The following is a 24,948-nucleotide window of genomic DNA, read 5'->3' on the forward strand; positions in this document are numbered from 1 at the left end:
GAGTTGTAGCTTACAATTGCATTTTTCGACCATTTCGGTCGAGTCAAATTTGACCATAGGTTTAAATTTTGGCACTTATCGTGATTTATTTGAAAATATTTCAAAACTGATAAAAGCTCCAACCATGAGTTATTTTTTGTTGTGTTTTACATGAAATTGTGCACATTCTCATGTATAACACTTTATGTAACGCCCAATAGAAAACGGTGCGAAAATTACGACAAGGTGACTAAAGAAATTCTGAGATTTTCAGCAGAGTTACTGCAGCGGAGGAGGTAAGGAAAAAGTTTTTTCAAAAATTCACCATAAATCGAAATATTGTGCTAGAGACTTCCTGTTTGTTGCAAAATGAAGGTAAATGATTGAATGTTACTAGAATGTAAGAGTTTTAGCTTACAATTGCATTTTTCGACCATTTCAGTCGAGTTAAAGTTGACCGAAGGTTGAATTTTTTCTATTTATCGTGATTTATATGAAAATATTTCAAAACTGATAATAGCTACAACCATGGGTTGTTCTTTGTTGTATTTTACATGAAATTGCACACATTTTCATATATAAAACTTTATGTAACGGCTAATATAAAATGGTGCAAAAATTATGACAAAGTGACGAAAGAATTTCTGAGATGTTCAGCCGAAAAAGTGTTTTAAAATTCACGGACGAAATAAGAGGCTTTCAAGTTGAAAAAGAATTTTTTCAAAAATTCACCATAAATCGAAATATTGCGCTAGAGACTTCCAATTTGTTGCAAAATGAAGGTAAATGATTGAATATTACTAGAATGTAAGAGTTTTAGCGAAAGAATTTCTGAATTGCATTTTTCGACCATTTCGGTCGAGTCAAAGTTGACTGAAGGTTGAAATTTTGGCACATTGTGATTTATATAAAAATATTTCAAAACATATAAAAGATACAACCATGGGTTGTTGTTTGTTGTATTCTACATGAAATTGCACACATTTTCATATATAAAACTTTATGTAACGGCTAATATAAAACGGTGCAAAAATTACGACAAAATGACGAAAGAATTTCTCAGATGCGTCGCTGATGCTCTGTAGTGCAAAAAGAAAGAAATTCGCGCATGCGCGGCTCGGTAACGCTTGTAAACAACACAACAGCGTGATCCGTGAACTCCCAGCATCCCTCAAGGCGCGTGATTTAAAATCTTTCGCAAACTAGGCCTATAACTATTTTTCCGCGAATATTTAAAAAAACTTTTTGTAGTCGACGTACCGTACGTCCACTCGGCACCCGACAGACAATTTTAGTCGACATATGATACGTCCAGTTGGCGTTTAAGGGTTAAACACTACCTAAAAGCATGTTAAAAATAAAAATACAAATTTTACATAAAATTATAGTTAGAGTGAAGAAACAGTGAAGAAGGGGATAAAATTACCTTTTCTAATATTCCTTACATACAAGCACAGCAGTACAGTATAGGGCATACACAAAAATCAAAATCATATTATTAAAATCAAATTGAACACTAAACATACTTTTCAATATAGAAATATATAGTCTAATATACAGTTTTTAAGAACAAAAATTTATTTTTTCATATAAACCTATCAATTTACCATACCTCTTATGTACGCCAACTCACTTTCCAGACACACTCAAAAACAAATGAAGAACTTCCCCTTGTCTTCTGCATATTCAGGCTATAAGTGCCCTCCAAAGGCAGTAAAATCACTACAAGTCTTGTCTCACTCACTGCCAAAGAAAGACCATGGTTAGGAGGAGCCTGGAAAATTTTTTTGTAATGGGTTTGCCAAAAAACTGTTTTTACAATAAAACAATTTTTAGACAAATTCACTGAACACAAGTGCAAAAGTAAATAGTTCTAAATTGGAATAGTTCTACCCCTCATGCTCAACTAACTCCTATTACTTGATATACTTTTCAATACGTTCCATGGCACGAACCTCCATTTGAGAAGGTAGGGAAGGAAGGACAGCACTAAAGTTGGTGATGAATGGGTTAAGAAAGTCTTGATTTATTGTAAAAATGTAGTTTGTTATCACAACCCCATTTATCATAAAATAGCCCGAATTGCTATTTAGGAGGAAGAACAAAGCAGATGGTTCCAAGAAAGAAGTCATTTTGCAAAAAGTTCATCAAAGGGAAGGAAAACAAGATGGCAAAGGCCTGTCCAAAATAGAGATGTGATGAAAGATCTCCAGACAATGGTCACTTCTATAAGCAACAGGCCCATAATGGCAGAAAACCCAATGACTGACACAAAAGGTGCAAAACAGTGAATTCATGTTGAAACCCCTTTAGTGCAAGACGCCTCATGAATGAACAAAGACGACAAATGAGACAACTGTTGTAACTTCAAATCAAAGGCAAAGACATGGCTAGTCATAAAGATCAGCTGCAAAAAGTTAAAAGTTCAAAGTGTTAATGGTGACTGCTCATGGAAGTAAACTCCAACAGAGAGCTTGGAATGCTCAGTGAACACTCGAGAGTTGGAAGAGGGCACTGGTTGACTAGAAAACCAGGGGAGATGAAAAGGGCACTAACATCCAGAGCCCTACTCAAAGGCAAGAGAAGGTCCACTAGGGGTGCTAGCGCATGAATCCAAGACAGAATCTCCATAACCAAAGACAAAACATTCTCCACCAAAGGCCAACATCAGCTATTCATATGAAGCACCCTGGAACAGTTGAGTGGTAAAAGGACAAAAGGGTGCCATTCAATGAAGACAGGCTTGGAGAACTCTCACATGATGCATCTCCTGACCCATGGAAGGAAGTGCATGAAGTGCTAAACTGGGAACCATTCTGTAACTCTGAGTAAGCCTAGCAACTTACCCAGAGCCAATGGGTAAAAAGACATGTGAAACCTAGCTTCCTCCTGTTCTTTTTATTTCTTTAATACTTGGTCTTCAGAAGTTAATCCTAACAGTGCTGGTAATGTGGAGATAAAAATAAGGTAGCAAGAGCAACAGATATGTATGAGAATCCAATACAGGCAATCCCTTGCTTTGTGATGTGAGTTCCATTTTGGTCTGGTTAAACTATTTTAATAATAATAATAATAATAATAATAATAATAATAATAATAATAATAATAATAATAATAATAAAAATGATGCTGCCTTGTAAGCCAAAAATCGTCGCAACCTGAAATATTTTTTACCATTCTGCCCTTTCTTCCGTCGGATTGGCGTTGTAAACCCAGAACATGAGTTGTAACCTGGGAAATAATTTTTGGTGAATATATTTAAAGAGTTTCGTCAGCTTGGAACTTTATAAGCCAAGTCCAACGTAACCCAGGGACTGCCTGTACTATACCAGATCCTCAAAAAAGTGACCTAATAGGAGGGCATATTACTTACCTTGCATCCCTGAAGGATGTTCTCTGATAAAACAAGGGAGATATTAAAAGGAGGAGGTTTGAGCCTTTTGGGAGGTGCCTTTTTCTCTCAAAATTCTAGATATCCTTCACAGCTCACTGGAAGTCATAGGTCCCTGATCTTCAAAACTTTCAGTAGAGGCAACCTGTAACCTATAACAGCTGGAACTGAAAAGCTTCTTGAATAATGCAGAGAGGAAAGTTTGCCACCTGGAGACTAAAGGCACAGAGTGGAATGGATTCGAATGGAATATAAAATTTTGGCCTGGAGGTCAAGCACTGGGACCTATGAGGTCATTCAACGCTGAAAGAAAAATTGATAGTAGAAAGGTTTTAAAGATCTAACAGGAGGAAAACCTCACAGTTGCACTATGAAACAATTGTTAGGAGAGGGTGGAAAGTAAGATGGCAGAAAGCAAACATGAACTGAGGCACAGTAAAAGGTATGATGATAAGCTAGTTTAAGCTATGCTATATGGATTTACCCTATCCTAGGCTAGCCAATTTACAACAAAAGCAAGCAGGTTCTCCACTTCTTCCCCAAATCACACATGATTAAAGAGAATTTACTGAAATGCCTGTTTTATGAAACACAACACTGTTTTTAACAGGGGGAAAGCCAATCACCACCTGACTGGGCACTGCTGCCCTCCCCTGAGGGGCCGAGTGCTTGGAAGAAGCCTATCAGACTTTTTATGCAAGTACAGTACAGTACTAGAATTCTCCTTTCTTGATGCCTGCCTACATGGGGAAAGGGAGCTGGGTCAAGGTGGAGGTATAGACAACTAAGTAAAGGACAAAGACAAAGAAGACGAGTTCTAATGGCTCTCCTACTCTTCTCTCTGCTGTCCTTACTCGCCACTGCATCACAGGCATGGTCAAGTCAGGAAATAAAGACTCTGCTGTCCTTACTCACCACTGCATCACAGGGATGGCCAAGTTAGGAAACAGAGACTAAGTGACATCCAATGAAAGAATCTCTCCAGGAAGGACTACTGTAACTGGAAACCCCTTTTCCCATGCAGCAGTCAATAAAGCCAAGACACCAGTAACTACCTCAGGAGACTGTGAAGGCCTTCTTCCTCTGCAAGGTTAAACTGGGAAGGCCATGAAAGGTCTATCTAATCCATGGAAGACCAACTTCTGCAGGAACTTCCATAATGACTAAGCCTTACAGACACCTGAAAAGTCAATACTATTACAGTAGAATATAAGTCAGAGAACGACACAACTGCTGATGACCTTTTTGAAAAAACACAGATAACACAATACTACACAGAAAAACACACAAACAAAAAGAGAATGAAAAACCAGAACGCCATGACGTAAAATGAGCAGAAAATTTAAAACAACCGGCTTCTTAGCTAGAAAGGCAGTAGTGCTGTCTTGCTATGAAACTGGTACATCACAGCGCTGTTGGGGTAAGCCAGGTCAGGCTACGCCTGCCTCCTTCACCCCCAATGGTTGTCTCCCACTGACACCAAAGTGCTATTTTAACTGGACTCCAGCAGATGCTAGAGAAATTTCCCTAAGGTTAAGACCTAAGGTTTGTTCTGTATATGAACAACTTTTCATTGGAAGCTGCAATATTCCCAGAAAATATCAGACTACTGTACTTTTAACAAGGAGAAGTCTATAACAAGAAACTCCCCTTCAACAAAATTTATGCACATTCCACTGACAGTACTAGGACATCTCTGTCGACAGTGCGAAGTCCGTTGACAGTGCACAAGTTCACAGAGTACTTAGCACGTATCTACATCTTATCATAGGATATCCCCTGGATTATCCTATCATATTCCCTGTGTACAGCGCTCATGAATGTAGTTGCAGTAGCATGCTCAACATAGACATCAATTAGACACATTCCTGGATGAGGGATGTGTGTCAGACAAGTTCCTCACTGGAGTCTACGTCCATGTACGGGTACAGGAGTTCATCTTCTTTGGCAATGTGAAGTGATTTAGCATGCCTACTTTACCTTATCAGTTTCTACTGCCAGACTGGTTTTAACACCAATAACGGTACACAAGAGCACTCGTCTTCAGAGGACTGACCTTCTCCTTAATATTCAAGAACTTTTATGTTTATGGAATTTTGAACAATGGTTCTTAGTTATGCAAAACCACTTTCACTTCCGGTATTGATGAGATCTTACTGATAAGGACAGTGGAATTGACCGGGACACTGATAAGAAGATAAGACCTACCAGACGCTGAACCTTTAGAATACTACGTGTCTGAAGTATTCCAGGAATGATATCAGACGTATATTGATAGATACCTTAGTTTCTTGTCTGTACAGGTATATCTATCAAATAATCTGGAGACTAAGTTCTAAAACTTATTTTCAGTCAAGGAAGGGTGTCTAGAGCCCCTTTCCTTAGTCCACGTGCTGTTACATTACTCCTATTCTTCTTCCTTAACGTGTTTTTTTCCCATTTTTGTATGGGGTAAGCACGATGCCTTCTTTTGAAGGACTTTTGATTTGGCTTTGGGGTAGACCGTAGTCTCGATCGGCTGAGGAGTGGGAAATGCAGGCAGTAAATGCTGCTTACAATCCTCAGTATGATAACGACACCATGATACGAACGTGGTCCCCAAAGGTCCTAATGTCCTCCCAAGTCAGGTCTGTGACAGTGGTAATACCTGGACAGACAGAAGTATTTTTGGTATGATGGCCAACAAGGAATCAAAAGCAAGATGGATGAAATGTCAGCACTTTTTCAATGAAATCGTGGGATAGGGCAGTTGATCCTGACTTCCAGTTCTCGCTCAATCTCAAAAGAAGATTGATCATACTCTTTCTTCTCTTGATTTCCTGTTGTTGGCTCTGCTCTGATCTGCTTATTCTACATATTTGAAGGTGATCAGTTAGATTGATCATTTTCCTTCAATGGTCCTGTGGCACAAAGACAGTATGACCTCTGTGTTATCCCCATAGTCTAGTCTTTCTACCCAAAGCTAACGACTAGTTTGTTAGCTTTGAGCTGCCCGAGAAACACCGGCAAAGGGATCCATTCTCTAGCTAGGGAACTGATCAACCGAGCATACCATGAAACTTCCTACTGGACATCAGTATGTTTCAGGTAGGATCTCTAGAAGGCAAAGTCATCCATGTGTCTGTCACATTCAGAAAGGACATGTAGTTCAAGTGTTAGGATAGAATGTTATTTGTGAAATTCACATTCATATCCTCTTACCTTGGAGTGTTGACCACAGGCAAAGGGATCACTTCTCTGCCTAAGGGAATGACCTTATGAATGTACCCTGCAATTTCCTGGTGGTCACCAGTACGTTTGAGGCAACATCCCTAGGGGCCACAGTCATCCATCGATCTATGGCATTCAGGAAGACCACGTCGATCTGGTACTTGGATAGAATGTAATTGTGCAGTTCACATTCTTACCCTTATACCTTGGGTTACTGCCCACGGGTCCTTGGATCCTTGGTGGATATTGGTAGATACTGAGTGAGTAAGTCATGTAGTTTACCCAGCTCTTGAGGGCAGGCTGCATCTCGCCTAAGGTGTGCGGCTACAGGGAGAAGGTGTGGGAGGGACTGGCTTCCTGCCTTCCTTCTGTTTTCTGTCCTATCCAGTGGACAGAGGAAGAGTGAATAAGCCGTCACGAGCTGGAATGGTGTGCATGCAGGTGATCTGCGTGACTGAGTTTCCTGTCTATAATCCATTTTTGTTTGGATTAACAGATGCATTTCCCACCTTCTCTCTAGCAAGGAGAGTGGACTGACTATGGGCAAGCCAGCTGGTCCTTTTTAGCTACACAGTCTTCGACACTATGGGTTTGTCCATACTTTCGAATCAAAGGTTTTCATACTTTCCTTTTATTCAAAGTGCCCAGAAGTCTGGCAGTTGAACATCACACATGTTCCAAAGATCAGAGGTATGGTATCCTTCCTTTGCTCTTTCATGACCAGGAAGAGAATACCAGGTGAGCCAAATTACCAGTCAGTTCAGAGAATTACTTGGAATCCTCCTTCCAATAGTAAGTCTCCATATGTAAAGACCAAGGGTTTGTTTCATTTAGGAACAAATGACAAATTTTTAATCAATTTGTATTTTTCCTAACATACAATCCTGAGGTCTTTACATAAAAGGCCTGCCTCTTACCACCCCTCATTCTTCTACCTGGGCCAATAGGTAAACTGAAGAGACTGAATGCATACCAGTTGGGTGGGTGGTACTCCCGCACCTACCTTAAGTACCTGTTACCACAACCGCCTTGCAAACTTTAAACGGACAGACTTTCCAGCTTCGCTGAAAGTTATCCATGTGTAAAGACCTCAGGTTTGAACGTTAGAAAAAATACAAATCAATTAAAAATTTGCCATATTTACCAAAGGTTTCAACCAATGATATACAATAACCTAAGCTCAAGAAGATCAAGATGGTGCAAAGATTTCATAAATTTGTGTATGCTATACAAAATAAATAACAGTACGGCTGTAATACATCTTTAATAAACCCTGCACACATGCACCAGCACACATGCACCAATTTTAATTAAATGTTTATTAAATTTTTAATGTAAAGGTACCAAAATGCAGTACAAAATGGTAGGTACTTGTTCAACAGAAAATCAGAATGTGTCTACTGTACATACTTGTATGTGTGCAGGTATATAATTACAAATACACCTCATGATGACATAAACTACAGTATGCACTTGCTGTGCATTTCCTAGTCTTTGTCTTTCTTTCTCTGCTGAGAGAGAGAGAGAGAGAGAGAGAGAGAGAGAGAGAGAGAGAGAGAGAGAGAGAGAGAGAGAGAGAGAGAGAGAGAGAGAGAGAGAGAATTTAAATTTTAAATTTTTTATACATTTTATATACACTGTATGGTACATCATATTGTGTTGTTTATAAGCATAAACAACACTATGTTGTGACAAACATAAAAAAATGATAAGACTGCTGTTTTATTTTCTTTAATTTTATTTCTTTAATTTTATTTAATTTTCAATATATGTAAGGGCTTTGAATGTATTATTGTGATAATCAAAGGAATACAATACTGTATTTTAAAATACAAGGTGTGATCATAAAGTATTGAGACTGTTGCTAAAGTAAAGGAGGTAAAATATGCAGAATAAGGCCACCTGGCACAGATTGACCCTGACCCCTACTGTGCATGCACACTAAGATTTTAGCATCCTAGCTCACTTCCGCTCTTTACAGCAGTGCTTGGAAGGAACGTGTGTGTGTGTGTGTGTGTGTGTGTGGTCATCGCACTGACTAAGATAGAGAAAGCTGAGTGGAGAATCTGCATCATATTTTTCCAAAAGCTTGGTGATACCTGAGCACACACCTATGGAAAGTTGCAAAAAGTGTATGAGCCACACACAAGTGTACGAGTGGTTCTGATGTTTTCAAGATGGCCGACAAAATGTTGATGGTGACGAATGTTCTGGAGACCCGCAACCAGCAGAACTGAGAAAAACATCGTTTTCTTCAACTACAAGGGAATCGTTCAACTTGAGTATGCTCCACCTGGTCAGGATGCTGAGGAGATCCAAGTGAATGCAACAAGGCAGCTGCTGATTATCCCAGAAAACGAGTTCCAAATGGAAACAGCACTGGATAAAGTGTGTGGCTTCTGAAGGGGACTACTTCGAAGGAAATTAAATGCTAAAATGGTATGTGTTGTAGCTTTCTTTTTATAGCACCAGTCCTGATACTTTGTGATCACACCTCATACTGTACCATCAACTCGGTTACAACTACAGTATACACCTGTAAGCAATTCCTTGAAACAAAAAAGTTGAATAGAAAAAATTTCCCATCTTTAAAAACTAACTTTAAAACAAACTGCAGTCCTGCAAAATTTACCTTCCAGTCAAACCGTGTATCGGGTTTATCAACTCCATATTTCGACATGGCTTCTTGGTACGTCACGACGGGGAATGGTGTTTGGACTGGGCTTAAGTGTGATGGCCATGAATATGCCAAAAGGTTCTCTATCAACCTCTGAATCTCTTCCATTGTTACATTAGCCACTTCCAGATCAACCTAAAAATTAGTTTCTCATTGGAGATCTTAAATTTTCAGCAGTTTGCAATTAGTATATGCCAGCAATGATGTTTACATAAAACCTTCTTCAATAAACATTAATAAAAACAATTAAAATTAACAGCACAACTGAAAACATTAACATATGCAAAAATTTGGCTTTACCTGCATGAATTCTGGCTGACGATCAGGCTTCCCTCCTTCATCACGATAACAAATGGCAAACTGAAAGTAGCGCTCAAACCCACCAATCATTGCCAGCTGCTTGTAAGTTTGTGGACTCTGAACCAAAGAATAAAACTTCCCAGGGTGTCTTGAAGGGACTACAAACTCCTGTGCACCCTGATGAAAATGAATGCCACAGAGCTTTATTATCAAAACTGGGTAGTTTAACCAGACTGATTTACCCGGAACAATGAGTTAAAATAACGCATCTTTGTACAAGAATATACCTCAAGTTATAAGCTGAAGCCATAGTTGTAAGAAGACTATTGCAATCATTACTGTACAGTATTACCAATATATCAGAATAGTTCTCTCTAAATTAAAGTAAAAATGACATTTGTATACTAAAATAAAGTTTTATATATACTTACTAAGTAATTACATATCTATTAGTTTCAAACTATTGCAGCAGCTTAAATTCAAAATTTGTGCTATCACTTCAATTGTTTAGTGTTCAGTGTAGGTGACTAGTCCTGCCCACTAACGGGAATACCAGAAACAACTTAGCAGACAGCCTCATTGTGTTTGTGCCTTTATGTTCATGAGAGGGGAGGAGGGAGGGCTCCGATTTCGTAATTACTTCGTAAGTATATATAAAACTTTATTTTATTATAAAAATGTCATTTTTATATAAGTAACTTACCAAGTAATTACACAGCTGAATCCCATATTGACAGGAGGTGGGATACATGGACATATTCTACTCCAGAGCATTAAGACATGTAATGAATTTGAAATAAAAAAGTTGCTAGTATTGAAGACAATGACCTTGTCATTCCTGATCAGTCAAGAGAGCTAATGCAGGAGAATACTGCCTCTGGTTGGTGTTCATCTTAACCTGTAGTGGCCTGGCAGTATAGCCGTGAAGGGCCTCTACTTAAGTGGGAGCTTTGCAGAGAAGGAGTACTCCGAATGCCGCCAAAGCATTAGTGGAAGTTTTGCAGTGGAGTTATCCAAAGGCTAGTAAAACTTCAAAAAGTGCCCTTGCCTTGGGCAGTACCACAATAAAACAACTAGACAACACTGTCACCTACACTGAAATAAAACCACAACCCACCCACTGAGAGTGGTGGGTGCCACAGGTACATTGTACCACCCCAGCTCCTGCAAGATCGACACCTCCCCAAGGTGAAGAGATAGTAGGAGAAAATCCTTCACTTCCTTCTGCGACACCAAGCCAGTCACTAATAATAATTGCAAGGTACTGCAAAATATTAACACTGTTTTAACTTCATTAAAAGTCGTGAGAAGTGAAGAATGATTACACATCCAGAAGGTCGATAGCGGAACAAATGTAAGGGACATCTTGTGCCTGACAGCTAATGGGGTAAAAGCTGCTCTGTTATCCTTAGCTTTCACTAAAACGTAGTCAAAATGCTCTCCTGAATCTGAGGGTGGTCTCATAAATATGGTCCATTAGGATGAAGGACACTGCGTACTTAGACAGAGGGAGAAACGAGTCCATGACACCACACTAGAGATTATGGATGGCCCTCTGCTCTACCAATCCTACTCTAGTACCGTATCTGACGGCGTATAAGACACACTTTTTTAATAAAAAAATGGCCTAAAAAATCCCCCTGCGTCCTATGTACATAATGTAGGCTCGAAATTTAAGAATTTTGGCTGAAATTATACATGAAACGTCACGTAGATGTTGTAGCCAAGCCTAACATTCGGTGTTATCCTAATAACCTATTAAAAACCAAAGTTTACTATAATTATTTATCATTATCACACTTACCATCACCGCAATTACTACTGCTAGTATAATAATCAATATCTACGTTGTTATTATCGATATTTTCATTAAAATGTGTTAATATCATTATCGTCGTCTACAGAGCATCGCCGCATTCCACATTTACAGACTTACAGTACGTGTGCTGCCACCTATTGGTGATTATCTCGAGAGCTTTACGGATAACAAGGCTTCGTTCAGTTGGTAGTTGGCAATTCCTGCTAACATTCTCTTTACGCATAACAACATGGCTTCGATCAATTGGTGGTTGACAATTCCTGCTACCATTCTCTTTAGGCATAATAACAAGGCTTCGTTGAGTTGATACTTCATAACTCATGCTAGCATTCTCTTTTAAGAATAATAACATGGCTTTGTTCAGTTGCTTACGAGACTCGAGCCGTTACTGTACATCACCAACGTCGTCTGCACGCTTACAAACGATGGTGCTGCCACCTAACGGTATTCATATCAAGCCAAGAGTCAGCTTTCAGCTGCAGTGATGAAACATAGTAAATTCCAGAGCTTGACTGCATACTTTTATAATATATAATGGATATATATAACATATATTACCGTAGGTAACATCTTTATTAATGTTTTTGTTGATTCTGCCGGTAAGAAACAATGTTTACAAATGAATGTGTTGCAATCTATTGGTAAACCTATGAGGTAGCTTTCAGCAGCAGACGAAACATTCGATCGTAGTAAATGGCTGATTGTATAATACATATTTTGATAAATATAAATATGGTAAATAACTTCTTTATTAATGTTTTTGTTGATTCTGTTGGCAAGGAACAATATGCATATGATAACCTAATACTGCAGTTTTTACTTACCAAAATCATATGAGCATAGGCTAGAAATCTTATTTTTTTTTTCCCTCAATGAAATTGGGGTGCGTCCTATGCAGACATGCGTCTTATAAGCCACCAAATACGGTAATACCTGAAAAACTCCAACTGGGTAGGGTGCTCTCTCTTCTTCCACATATCCTCTTCCACATACCCAAGGATGAGGGGAGAGCTGGAGCCAGATGATTGGGAGTTGGCGCCAAGCGCTGGTTGCGCTGAGCCGGTGCCCTGTAGTTGGAGCCAACCGAGCTGGCTGCCAAGTGAGCTAGACACTCAGGAGCTGGTGGAGTACTCCTAAGCGCTCGGAGCAAAAGCTGGCACCAGGCTGTTGTTGGCACCAGGAGAGCTAGAAGTCAGGCGAGGTAAGAGCTCGGGAGCTGGTAAGCATTCCTATGCAGCATGCTGTAATTAGCGCTAAATGAGCTAGATGCCAGGTGAGCTAGTTGCTCAGGAGCTGGTGGGCGCTCCTAGGTGCCTGGAGCATGAGCTGGCACCAGGTGAGCTGGAAGGCAGGCTAGGGAAAAGCTTGGGAGCTGGTAGACATTCCTGGTTGTCAAGAACGTCTTCTCTTCCATAAGTTCTTAGGGGTCCTCGTTCATGGATAAACTACCAAGGATAAACAAGCACACCGCGTTACTGAGTCCGTAGCTCCAGACACGTTAATGATGGAATATCATAGATTCTAGATCTCAGAAAAGAGGCAATCTGCACTTTGGGTCACAGATGTCTCGGAAGAAGGAACGATGAGTCTGAGACCCCATCTATGGAAATTGTTCAGTCTCATAGACAGGCCTAGAAGACTGACATCTGCATAGTCAGTCTGCCCCATAAAATCCACAGAACCTGACAGACCAGGGGATTCAGGGACAACTGAGATAAGGACAGGCTTCTGATGGCTCAGAACGTCTCCCAGGATCTTGTCTAAATGAATTACCACAGTCTAGGAGTGAAAAGAAAAAAAGATCGCGAAGCACTGAAGTCCTAAACGCATCGCTTCAGCTCTCTGGCAAGGTATGCAGGCTCTGTTCTTCTGGGGACACGATCTGGAAACCCCCCGGTTCCTCGAGCAGGCTCCCTGACCTAGATGAAGGCACTGAGCAGAAGACTAAGTCTAGTCTCAGAGAAGGAACTCTCCTTCTGAAAGGCTAAGTTTGGACAGCCACCACTGCATGTCTGACTTAAATCCAGGCCTAAGGGAAAAAACAACAGTATCCGGCTGTATTTTCCCGTCCTAGTTGGTCTTGTGTTGAACACCTTCAAGCTTTCCTTCGAAGGGAAACAAGTATGTCCGCTGTCCTGGGATACAAAAACATATTCAGGAAACTGATGGTCATGGTCAGAAAAAGGAGACGACTGTAAGAGCGAGGACTCAAGAGAAGACTTATGCCATAGAGGATGAAGCCTCGATCCTGAACTGGAAGAATGACCAACTAGGCTGTCTAGTTCGTCTCCGTCCTAAACTTCGTTCTCAAACTGAAGAGAGAAAGAGAGCTGTGGACCATGCAGACTCATAGCCAATTCTGCGGACTGCAAGCAACGGAGCAAATTTGCATATCATCATGCAGACTCACAGACAACTGAGCAGACTAGTTGCCGACCCTGCTGATTCTTGACAGCCGTGTGGATACAAGCACATCCGTCAATGGGATCAACTCTCATTGGACTTACTTGAAAAATCAAAAAAAAAAAAAGGACAAAAAACCTGGTCACAGGATAACAGAGACGTGTCCAAAACCAGGTGTGACAAATTTTCCTACAGTCCGATGCAATACTGTAAACATAAAAATAGTCCATGAGTGGAAGCTAGGCTTTCAGCAGTGGGAGCCTAGTCCTGGCTAAATAGTGCTGAGTGTTCTGGCACAGATGTTGGGAGTTCGGGAATTGGTGCCAGATGCCAGGAATATGGCGCCAAGAGCTCGCAAGTTGATTCCAGGCTTTCTGGAACAGAAACCAAGAAGGATCAAGGTGCTTTCTCTTCTTGATTGGAGCCCAAGTAAGGTCTTCCATGGAAGACAGACCAAAGAAGAGCCTGATGAAAACCACAGAGAAACTGCAGAAAGGCTGTGAGATGAGGCTAGACTCCTTACTGCTTGACAGAAATGGAGAACGGGAAGTGTAGTGTATCTTCAGCGGCTGTGAAGAACCAAAAAATGTTATGGTGTTTACTGACTGTGCCATATATCTCAGAACTGGATGAAAACTAAAGGAAGAAAGTAAAACTCCCCTATGAAGTCTGTGTAACATGAAAACATTCCCATGGACAACAGAGTCCCCAGCAGACTCATCCATTAATGTTCTGAGTAAGAAAGAAGGGGGCTAGAAATTAGCGGACTGTCTGAAAGTAGCTTGAAAAGCCAAAAAAATTTTGAGATTTGAGAATGGCATCCAAAACGTTGACTCTTGCGACGGAGACTTGTATTGAGGAAGAGAAAATGTAGGCTGATTGCGACTGTGTGGTTCTCACAGAAGTAAAGGAGCACTAGAGCTCTCTATCAGAGCTTCCAAAGAAAAGCGGAAATCTCTAAAAACCGTCTCAACTGTCCTTGTCCACACAGGACAGGACTAAGAGGAAAACCCAGGCGAAGCTTCTTGGTGAACACTTGGGAGTCCTATAACTACTGGGCCGTGCTCCTGTGTCAATCAAGAAAAACCTTTACTTCAAAATCTTGATAAAAGCTACGACAAGGAGGACTAATTCTATTGAGACACCAGAGGGGGGGAGAGACAAGAGACAATTGTCTTGTTCCCTTTTCAACAATAGCTAAATTCCAACATCCCTGAGAGACTTCTCAAGGATGAGGAAAATGCCAGAGGTGAGAGCTTTCTTCAACAAGCTCAAAGTCGGGACACAAAAATCCTTGTCTGCAAAAGACAGAACTCTGAGAAATTGTCGCTAAAAGGGAAGTAGTGTCGGCTTGCCTTGTAGCTTTTAGGCGAGGATGGGACAGACTGAAGAGAAAGACAAAATGCTTGTGAGCAAATTGTATAGTCTGGTACTGAAGAGGTGGCACCTGGTGTCCAGGTTGTGGCGCTGGATGCCTGACAATTGGCAACAAATGGACAGGTGGGTGCATGGACACAGGTGGGCATGCATACACAGGTGGATGGTCGGACACTGAGCACTTGGACACTGGGCACTTGGACACTGGGCGCTCGGACACCGGGCGCTCGGACACTGGGTACTCGGACCCTACTGGGAGCTCAGAATCACTAGAAAAAAATGTCATCTGCACCTCTAATCCACACTACTAGGCACTCAGACACTTCTGAAGCTGAAACGAGCCTTTTCAGTGGCAGAGAATCACTAGAAAAAGTGCCATTGGCTCTTCTTGTCCACACTACTGGGCACTCAAAACACTTCAGCACCTGAAACAAGTCTTTTCAGTGACCAATAATCACTAGAAAAAAGCGCTATCGGTGCCTCTGCTCGGACACTTCAGCAGCTAAAACAGGCCTTTTCAGTGGCTGAGAATCACTAGAAATAACACCATTGGTGCCTCCAGTCCACACTGGAAAGCACATTCCTATGGATGCCTTTCCAATGGCTGTCCACAGAGACCTGGAACCGGCAATAGGCTTGACTGAGGGGGCAACTACCCAGGGGCAAATCCCCTCGGACTACCTAGGACCACCAGTATGTCTCCTCCCAGGTTTCGGGGAGTATGGAAGGGACTTTAGGTCTAGGAGATCCGACGAGCCAAATAGCCATCTCCTCCACTGCACATCCATCAAGACACCTTTTCAGCGGCTGTCTGCCGATACCTGTACATACTAAAGGCTCGACTGAGGGGGCAACTAACTGTGGCCCGTGGGCAAACCCCACCGACCTCCCTTGGACTTCAAGTATACCTTCTCCCAGGTTTACAGGAGTGTGACAGGGACCTTTGTCTAGGAGCGTCGGCAGGACAAGCAGCACTTTCTCCACTGCCCAAAACTTCACTATTTCAAGGTTAATATCTGTTAACCCTGACACAAGACTGACAAAGTCGCAGGAAGGAAGCAAAGGAGCCAGGCGAGGGAGCAAGTGGATAAAATATAAGGGCTAGTAGCAGGGGAGAAAAATGGGATGCGGGGAGAACTGGCACCAGCTAGTAGCTTGAAAGCTAAGAGCTTGGTAGATGGCGAGCGCTACTCGGAGCTGATTTTGGCTGCCAAATCATCCTTAAAACTTCCACCTCAACCATAAACAAAGCACAATTTCTCGTTTTACTGCGTTCTGCCCTTACACTTTTCAGTTCTCTGCAAAGGGAAGTGTGATGTGTAATTAATTCCTATCAAACATTATCTACAACTTGCAGGTATGCATTTCATTACTGAAAACTTCGGCTCAGTAGCAATAGCAATGTTTACTTTATTACGCTACTTGGTAAAGGAAAGTTAATCAAATGATTGCAAATTCACTAGAAGAGTGAAAATATGAAGCTGAATCAGATCTTAAAAGTAACCAAACAATAAAGTACTGATCCTGAAAGGTTATAAGCTTGAAGGCTAATGAAATCAGCGAAAATACTTCACCGAAATCCGGTTATACGACCGGCAAATAATGAAAAAACTGCTGCAAAGATCTGATGTTTACATCGAGACTGGCAGAAACACAATGAGGCTGTCTGCTAAGTCGTTCCTGGTATTCCCGTTAGTGGGTGGGACTAGTCACCTACACTAAACATTAACCAATTGAAGTGCTAACACAAATTTTGAATTTAAGCTGCCATGATAGTTTGAAACTAACAGCTATGCAATTACTTGGTAAGTTACTTATATAAAACTAAATTTTTAATAAAAACCTGTAACATAGTGCCATTTTATTTGTTAAACAATATTCATGGATAAACTTTCTCCAGAGGAGGAAGAGCATCAGTCTCTGACCTGTGAGCAGTGCACATGAGCTGTAAGGCTACAATGGGCTGTTAACAACCCAGCTCATCCTTCATCTTGAAGGACTTTGACAAATGGAATGTGGGAAAGGGAGGAGGATCATAAGTAAAAGTTATTAGTGTATTAAAAAATACATTAGTTCTAAAATATTTCTACTTTTCTGTTTAAAATAAACTTCTACACTCATATCTCAATTTGGGTGGAAAGGATTAGAACTTCCAAATCTCCACACTAGTCAAATAAGAAACCTGGAACTAAATGGTACACGAGACAATCACTTCAAACCTTATGTACACTGCTGTATACTGCTCAGAGTTCAAAGCATCTACAAAGAATTTATGCCTCATACGAGTATTTGGATACATGTCCTACATTTTAGGACAAGTCAAATGGTTACAAAAACCATCCCCATGTGCATGACCCTTTTCCAATCTTAGATCAACCTTTAACTTTAGGCAGGATGATGAAAATTTATTTGGTATAAGCTGGGAAAGCTACAACAACAGTTTCAGCACCACTAAGTGATGAAGGGACAAGAGTCAGGGGGATATAGGTGTCCTCCTGAAGATGTGAGGAAGGAAGCCAATAAGTCTGGCTCCTTCCTCACACCTAACCAAAGGCTGTGAATAATACAAAAGCAGAAACCCATGGAAAACCACTCTTTCTCTTGCTGTAGAGATGGATGCAGGGTCAGAAGGGAGGTGCCAAGCTTCCTTCCAGTTGACACATGCTTACTGCCAAGCTTTCCTTCCAGTTGACACATGCTTACTAAGTTCTATGAATGCTACACTTCCTTGGACAGGACAGTGTAAGTAGCCCCAGATGTCCACTCCTATTAGTTAGCAACTCTTAGGAATCTCCAAAGGCATATCTGCATGGTGCCTGAATCTGTGGGAGAAATGAAATGAAGGAGGAGAAAACTGCTGTGCATGGTTCCATGATCGCCTTGGTACTTAAGGGAGATTGGCAAGCTTGAGAAAGTACCTGTCTCAGCATCCAGACTGAAAGGGAAAGAGCCAAAGGATGAAAATAAAGGCCTTTCCTAGTCTCATCTTTATATTTTGTCTGCAAATTGCTCCCTGACATCAGATAAAAATGTCTATGATGGCTTCAGCAAATGATCTGTCAAAAATTTCAAGAATATCTAATGAGTTAGTTGTTGCTCTACTGTTAGCAATTACAACCATTTTTCCGTTTTATGATACATTTTCTGGTTAACCATGCCACAATTCAAATGTACTGCTTTGTTAAAAGTACATTTATCTAACTCCAAGTCCATTCATGTCCTCTTGGATTTGATATGGTTGCTGGACATATTCAGATCAGTGAGGGCAGCTTTTTGGGGTGTAGGAGTTTCTCTGATTTTCAAGGGGATTCCAGTTTCTCTGCTTAATCTCCTGAAATAACGTAATGACCTAGGGTAGGTGAGCATTTAATGGAATTGCCACTCAAATCCTGAAATAGAAGGCAACTAGAACCTGAATGGGAAGTGCTCTTAGAATCATTAGAGGAGATCACCCTTGAGAGTGGCTCAACTTTTCAAAAACCAGTTGAGTTGCTTATCTGGCCTAAGATTTTCAAAGCTGAGCTGCTTGATACCTCATTTTATCAGCAAACTGGCTATGCAACTGATGGCTGGCTTGGGTCCTTCACACATGACTGGCTTGAGTTCTTAGAAAAAGGCAGCTGGGTCTGATATTGATGAGTAGCTTGGGCCCTTATAAAGTGAGATGAGCTACTAAGGTTCCACATACAGGGAGCAGCTCAAGAATTGCAGAGGTGATGGGCTTCAGTCAACCAAAACTCAGCAATCAATGAGTAACTCAGGTCATCAGAAGATGAAATGCTCAATTCAATGGCTAGGATGAATGACTTTATTAAATGGATATGGATTCTTTGACAAAATGCAGTTTGATCCTCTGAATATTATTTCCTTGGAATATGAGAGACTTAGTATTTTAACTTTCAGATAAGTGTACACATAAAGGTTATGCTAGCATATCTGGTCACAGCAAGCCAAATATAAGTCTGAAGGCGTCTAGGAAAATACAAATTATCAGTGAAGAGTTTAACAGGCAACTGAAAGAAAATGATGGTGAAAAAATTATCAGTGACAATGGTTCTTTTAAGTAGTCTGAGGAACAATGTTGCAATCTGAGAGACATGCAAACAATGAGCTACGCTGTCAGCCAAGACCAACTAAGCCTTGTGGCACAAGTATACTGCCCACCTGTCAAGGACTAGTGCTTTCTTCTTTCAGAGAAAGTTTCCCTTGGGACACTAAGTGGTACACAAAAAAGCACTTAAGGTTATGGGTTTAGTATTAAATATCTATCATCAAGGTGACAAATGCTTACTTACACCTGGAGTATTCACAGACAGGGTTGGTGTTGTAATTTCAACAAAATCTTCAACATCTTGTAAGTAGTCTCTCATCTTCTTTCCAACCTATAAAGAATGCAAGATACTTCTCAAAACCCAGTGCTTAAAAGATCAAAACAGAAAAATTCAAATAAATTCTTGCTCCATTGATGTAAAATGATATTTTAATAATAAAATAAAGTTTGTTCATACTTACCTGGCAGATATATATATAGCTGTATTCTCCGAAGTCCGACAGAATTCCAAAAACTCGCGGACACACGCAGTGGGGCCAGGTGGTTAGTACCCATTCCCGCCGCTGGGAGGCGGGTATCAGGAACCATTCCCATTTTCTATTCAGATTTTCTAGTGCCACTGTCTCCTGAGGGGAGGTGGGTGGGCACTATGATTTATATATCTGCCAGGTAAGTATGAACAAACTTTATTTTATCATTAAAATATCATTTTGTTCATGCGACTTACCTGTCAGATATATATATAGCTGAATCCCACCATTGGAGGTGGGAAGAGACAGAATAGGATTTAGGAAACAAATATATGTAGGCGACTGACGCCTTGGTTCCTTACTTATTAGCATAGCTGACTTCGTGATTACTGTCACCCAAGCCTGCTTCTGCTTTACTAGAGTCTCCAGCAAGGTAGTGACCTATATAGCTGGTGAGTTCTAGATGATCTGTCCACGGGGGCGTGACCACAATGGGACTAGATCATAAGACCATACTGTGAGGGCAAAAGGAGCAACGACCAACCACCTGACCGAGAGCGTCAACAGGTCCTGCCGAAGGGACGCCAGATCGGTGGGAAGCCCCCGTAACCCTCTTGCGGCTTTCGACTTGCCCTCTCCCTGGTCCTGGGAGTCCGACAGAGGTCCAGGCCTAGAAGCGTTATGGGGCCGATGTGATGTAAAAACACAAAATCAAGATTAAAATATACTTCCTAACCTCTAAAGGATAGGATAAGTATCGCTCTCTGCCCGCAACACTGTGTCTGCGGAAGCAACAACAGGTCCTGCCGAAGGGACGCCAGATCGGTGGGAAGCCCCCGTAAACCCTCTTCTTACGCTTTGACATGCCCTCTCCCTGGTCCTGGGAGTCCGACAGAGGTCCAGGCCTAGAAGCGTTATGGGGCCGATCTGACGTAAAAACACAAAATCAAGATTAAAATATACTTCCTAACCTATAAAGGATAGGATAAGTATCGCTCTCTGCCTGCAACACTGTGTCTGCGGAAGCGACAACAGGTCCTGCCGAAGGGACGCCAGATCGGTGGGAAGCCCCCGTAACCCTCTTACGGCTTTCGACATGCCCTCTCCCTGAGTCCTGGGAGTCCGACAGAGGTCCAGGCCTAGAAGCGTTATGGGGCCGATCTGACGTAAAAACACAAAATCAAGATTAAAATATACTTCCTAACCTCTAAAGGATAGGATGAGTATCGCTCTCTGCCCGCAACACTGTGTCTGCGGAAGCGACAACAGGTCCTGCCGAAGGGACGCCAGATCGGTGGGAAGCCCCCGTAACCCTCTTACGGCTTTCGACATGCCCTCTCCCTGAGTCCTGGGAGTCCGACAGAGGTCCAGGCCTAGAAGCGTTATGGGGCCGATCTGGAGTGCGGAAACGTATGGTCCTAGCGAATAGCAGTCTTCGTATGTCGTCTTCACGTCCCGCAAGTAATGTGAAGCGAACACCGAATTGCTTCGCCAGAAGGTGGTACCCAGAAGATCTCTAAGGGACATGTTCTTCTGGAAAGCAACCGAGGTTGCAATGGCTCTAACTTCGTGAGCCTTAACTTTCAAAAGACTCAAGTCACTGTCTTGAACGTCAGAAAGTGCGTCTAAAATGGTGCTTCTAAAAAAGAACGCCAGTGCATTCTTAGAAAGAGGCAAATCCAGCCTCTAGACAGAGCACCACAGGCTGTCCGAAGGACCTCGACTTTCCTGAGTCTTCTGCAAATAAAATTTGAGAGCCCTGACAGGACATAGGACTCTTTCTGGTTCTTATCCGAGAATTTCTGTCATACCCTTAATCTCGAAGGTCCTGGGCCAAGGGGTAGACGGGTTCTCGTTTTAGCAAGAAACATAGGGGTTAGAGAACATACTGCATTGTGGCCTCTAAAACCTACATGTTTACTGACAGCCTGAAGTTCACTAACTCTCTTCATCGTCGCCAGAGCAGTTAGGAAAATAACCTTCCTTGTCACATTCTTGAGAGACGCCAAAGAAAGAGGCTCGAAGGTATTTGACATTAAAAATTTCAGAACGACACCCAGGTCCAGGGAGGCGTCCTGGAATGAGGTACCTTGACAGTCTCAAAGGATCTCAAGAGATCGTGAAGATCCTTGTTGTCGGCTGATAGTCTGAATGCAGTTAGACTCAGAGCGGGGATGTTTTGTGGTACCTTTCGAAATGGGGCTGCCTGAGCAGATCTACTCTCAGGGGAAGCGTCCTTGGGAAGTCCACTAGGAAGGCCAAGACCTCTGTGATTCATTCTGCCGCTGGCCAAAAGGGGGCGATCAACGTCATCCTCGTCCCTTCCGACGCTGAGAACATCCTGATTACCTCCCCCAGAATCTTGAGGGGAGGAAAGGTGTAGAGATCCAAACCCTTCCAGTCCCAGAGGAGGGCATCTACTGCTACTGCTCCTGTATCTAGAACGGGAGAGCAGTATAGAGGGAGCCTCTTTGTCCTGGACGTCGCGAAGAGATCCACCAAGGGACGTCCCCATAACCTCCACAGCTCCTGACATAACTCATGAAGGGTCCACTCGGTCGGCAGAAGTTGACGCTGTCGACTGAGAAGGTCCACGCGGATATTCTCCACTCCTGCAACGAACCTCGTAAGGATCATGATCCCCCGCGCATGGGCCCAAAGCAGGATTTCCTTCGCCAGGGCGAACAGGGACCGGGAACGAGTTCCTCCCTGTTTCTTGAGGTATGCCAGGGCTGTGGTGTTGTCTGAATTTACTTGTACGACTCGGCCTGACACTTGGTTCTCGAAGGATTGAAGGGCCAGCAGGATCGCCCCTAATTCCTTGAGATTGATGTGCCAGGACACCTGTTCCCCTCTCCAGGTGCCTGACACTTCCTCCCCTCCTAGTGTTGCTCCCCATCCCTCCCTGGACGCGTCGGAAAACATAACTAGGTCGGGGCTCTGAAGGCGTAGAGAAACCCTTCTGCCAACCTCGAGGGGTCGGGCCACCACCTCAGGTGATTCTTGACAACGGGAGTGATCTTCAGGGTCTCCTCTAGATTCTCCTTGTCTATCCAGTTTTCCGCCAGGAAAAACTGGAGCGGCCTGAGATGAAGTCTTCCCAGGGAAAACAAACACCTCCAGCGAGGAAATGGTCCCCAGCAAACTCATCCATTCCCTCACCGAGCATGTTTCCTTCCCTAGGAAGGATGAGACTTTTTCTAAGCATTGCTGCTGACGTTCCTGGGATGGAAAAGCTTGAAAAGCCACTGAATCCCCAGATAGACGATGGACTGCGTCGGGATCAGATGGAACTTTTCTTCGTTCACTAGAAGTCCTAGGGACTTCGTCAACTCTAAATTCGCATTCAGGTCCTTCAGACACTTTGACTGTGAAGAGGCTCGGATGAGCCAATCGTCCAGGTAAAGCGAGATACGAATACCTGCCAAGTGAAGCCATCTCGCCACATTTCTCATGATAATCGAGAAGATCATGGGAGCTGAGCTTAGCCCGAAGCAAAGAGCTCTGAATTGAAACACTCGTCCCCCTAGTACAAACCTCAGGTAATTCCTCGACTGGGGATGTATGGGAACGAGAAAGTAAGCGTCCTGTAAGTCCAGAGCGACCATCCAATCTCCTGGTCTTAATGCTCCTTTGTTTTAGATCGGGCTCCGCCTCTGGAAAGACCTCTACCTCGGGGAGACGATCTCGAGGAAGAAGCTCCTCCACGAACGGGCTTCTGCTTCCTGGAGGTCTGACCCGACAACGACGTCAAAGGGACTGCCGGGCGTCTTGACGAGTGGGCCAAGAGGTCTTGAGTGGCCTTCTCCTTCAAGCTGGAGGATAGATCCTTGATCAAGGACTGGGGGAAGAGATAGCTCGAAAACGGGGCGAACAACAATTCTGCCCTCTGCGACGGAGAAACTGACTCTGTAAAAGTATGACGCCAACAGCATCTGGTGTTCCCAGGCGGTCACCCATCCAAGTACTGACCAGACCCAACGTTGCTTGACTTCGCTGATCGGACGAGAAGCGGTGAATCCAACGTGGTATGGCCGTAGGCAGTAAGGTTACAGTACAAGGCCCTCTTCTTCAAGAGGCCCGTACAAAGTGGGAAGCCAGTTCCTCCGAGCCCTCCCTGACTGTCTTGTCCATGCAGTTCAACACGCTGGACAGCTCCCCCAGGCTGATCGAGTCGGGACTCCTAATCTTGACGTCTAGAGCCCCCAAACACCAGTCCAGGAAATTGAAGACCTCCATGGTTCGAAACAGACCCTTCAAATGGTGATCTGTCTCCGACATAGTCCAGGACACTTTGGTTCCCCTCTCCCTGCAGACAGGAGGGACCTTCTAGGTGCGTCGACCAAGCTAGCGAAGTCTCCCTGGGACGACGAAGGAACTCTTGAGCCGACGTCCTCTCCGGTCTCGTACCACATACCTGCCTTGCCGCTCAGCTTGGACGGAGGCAGGGCAAAAGAAGAATTGCCTTGGGTCTTCCTTTCCTATATCCAGGTGTTAACCTTCTTGAAGGCCTTCTTCGTCGCCAGAGACGAAGTCATCTTGACAAACCCCGCCGCTCTCCTCTTCTAAGACGAAGCAAACTGCGAAGGAGGAGAGAGAGGAGCCGAGGGTTTGAACTTGTCGCCAAACAAGACCTTGAGAAAACCGGCTAACACCAGGTAGCCCGTAGATGAGGAAGGGGGAGGCTGCCCATGGACTGCAGGCTCCGACTCACAAGAGACTTCTCCCTCTTCAATGGGAGAAACAGAGAGTCTCCCAAGGCCTTGGGAGAACGAAGGCCTTGTGGACCAACACGCAGATGGGATCTACGCTTCCCCGCAGTCTTTGATTGCTCTGAAGAGTCACGTCGAGCAACCAAAGAGGCGTCCATCCGAAAGCGCCCTGTCGAGTCCATTTCCTGACGAGCAGCTCCAGAAGCGTCCTCTGCCCACAACACTAGGATAGCTGCTTGCGGAGCGTCATGCTGCAGCAGAGCGTCACGATGGCGATCCAGCAAGCGGTGAGCACGACTGGGAGACGAAGCAGGTGACGGTGAAGACGAAAGAGGCGCAGGAGAGGGGGCTAGGTAGGCTAGTTCGTCTGCTAATGATTTAATTAATCTAACCTCGAAAATTTGAAGAGGCAAATAAAACATGCTTGACAGAAAGGCCCCCCAGTCAATATCTTGTGAAACAGGCTACCTACTTGGGAAGTCTAACTCCCGCTTAGCCTACGAGTACTAGTTATATGAATTTGGCTCGCCTAAGTTAGGCCGGTAGATATAAATCAGTC

General features: G+C 43.0%; 1 protein-coding gene and 1 non-coding gene across 7 annotated transcripts in view; both read right to left on the reverse strand.

The window, feature by feature from the left end:
- Positions 1 to 24,948, reverse strand: part of AspRS-m (aspartyl-tRNA synthetase, mitochondrial) — a 98,391-nt gene that overhangs the window by 19,977 nt on the left and 53,466 nt on the right. For 2 of the 6 annotated variants that reach the window (XM_067114190.1, XM_067114192.1), the window contains exons 6-8: positions 19,452 to 19,538; positions 9,558 to 9,734; positions 9,213 to 9,392 (exon numbers count right to left, since the gene is read on the reverse strand). In XM_067114190.1, coding sequence (XP_066970291.1) covers positions 9,213 to 9,392; positions 9,558 to 9,734; positions 19,452 to 19,538 — 444 coding nt within the window. The remainder of the gene's footprint in view (positions 1 to 9,212; positions 9,393 to 9,557; positions 9,735 to 19,451; positions 19,539 to 24,948) is intronic. The other 4 variants (XM_067114194.1, XM_067114191.1, XM_067114193.1 and 1 more) reach the window with 3 other exon arrangements.
- Positions 23,601 to 23,719, reverse strand: LOC136845376 (5S ribosomal RNA). Its single transcript, XR_010855159.1, has one exon. It is a non-coding gene; the product is annotated as a 5S ribosomal RNA (ribosomal RNA).

Source organism: Macrobrachium rosenbergii, chromosome 13, assembly GCF_040412425.1.
Source record: "Macrobrachium rosenbergii isolate ZJJX-2024 chromosome 13, ASM4041242v1, whole genome shotgun sequence".
Classification (NCBI taxonomy): Eukaryota; Metazoa; Arthropoda; class Malacostraca; order Decapoda; family Palaemonidae; genus Macrobrachium; species Macrobrachium rosenbergii.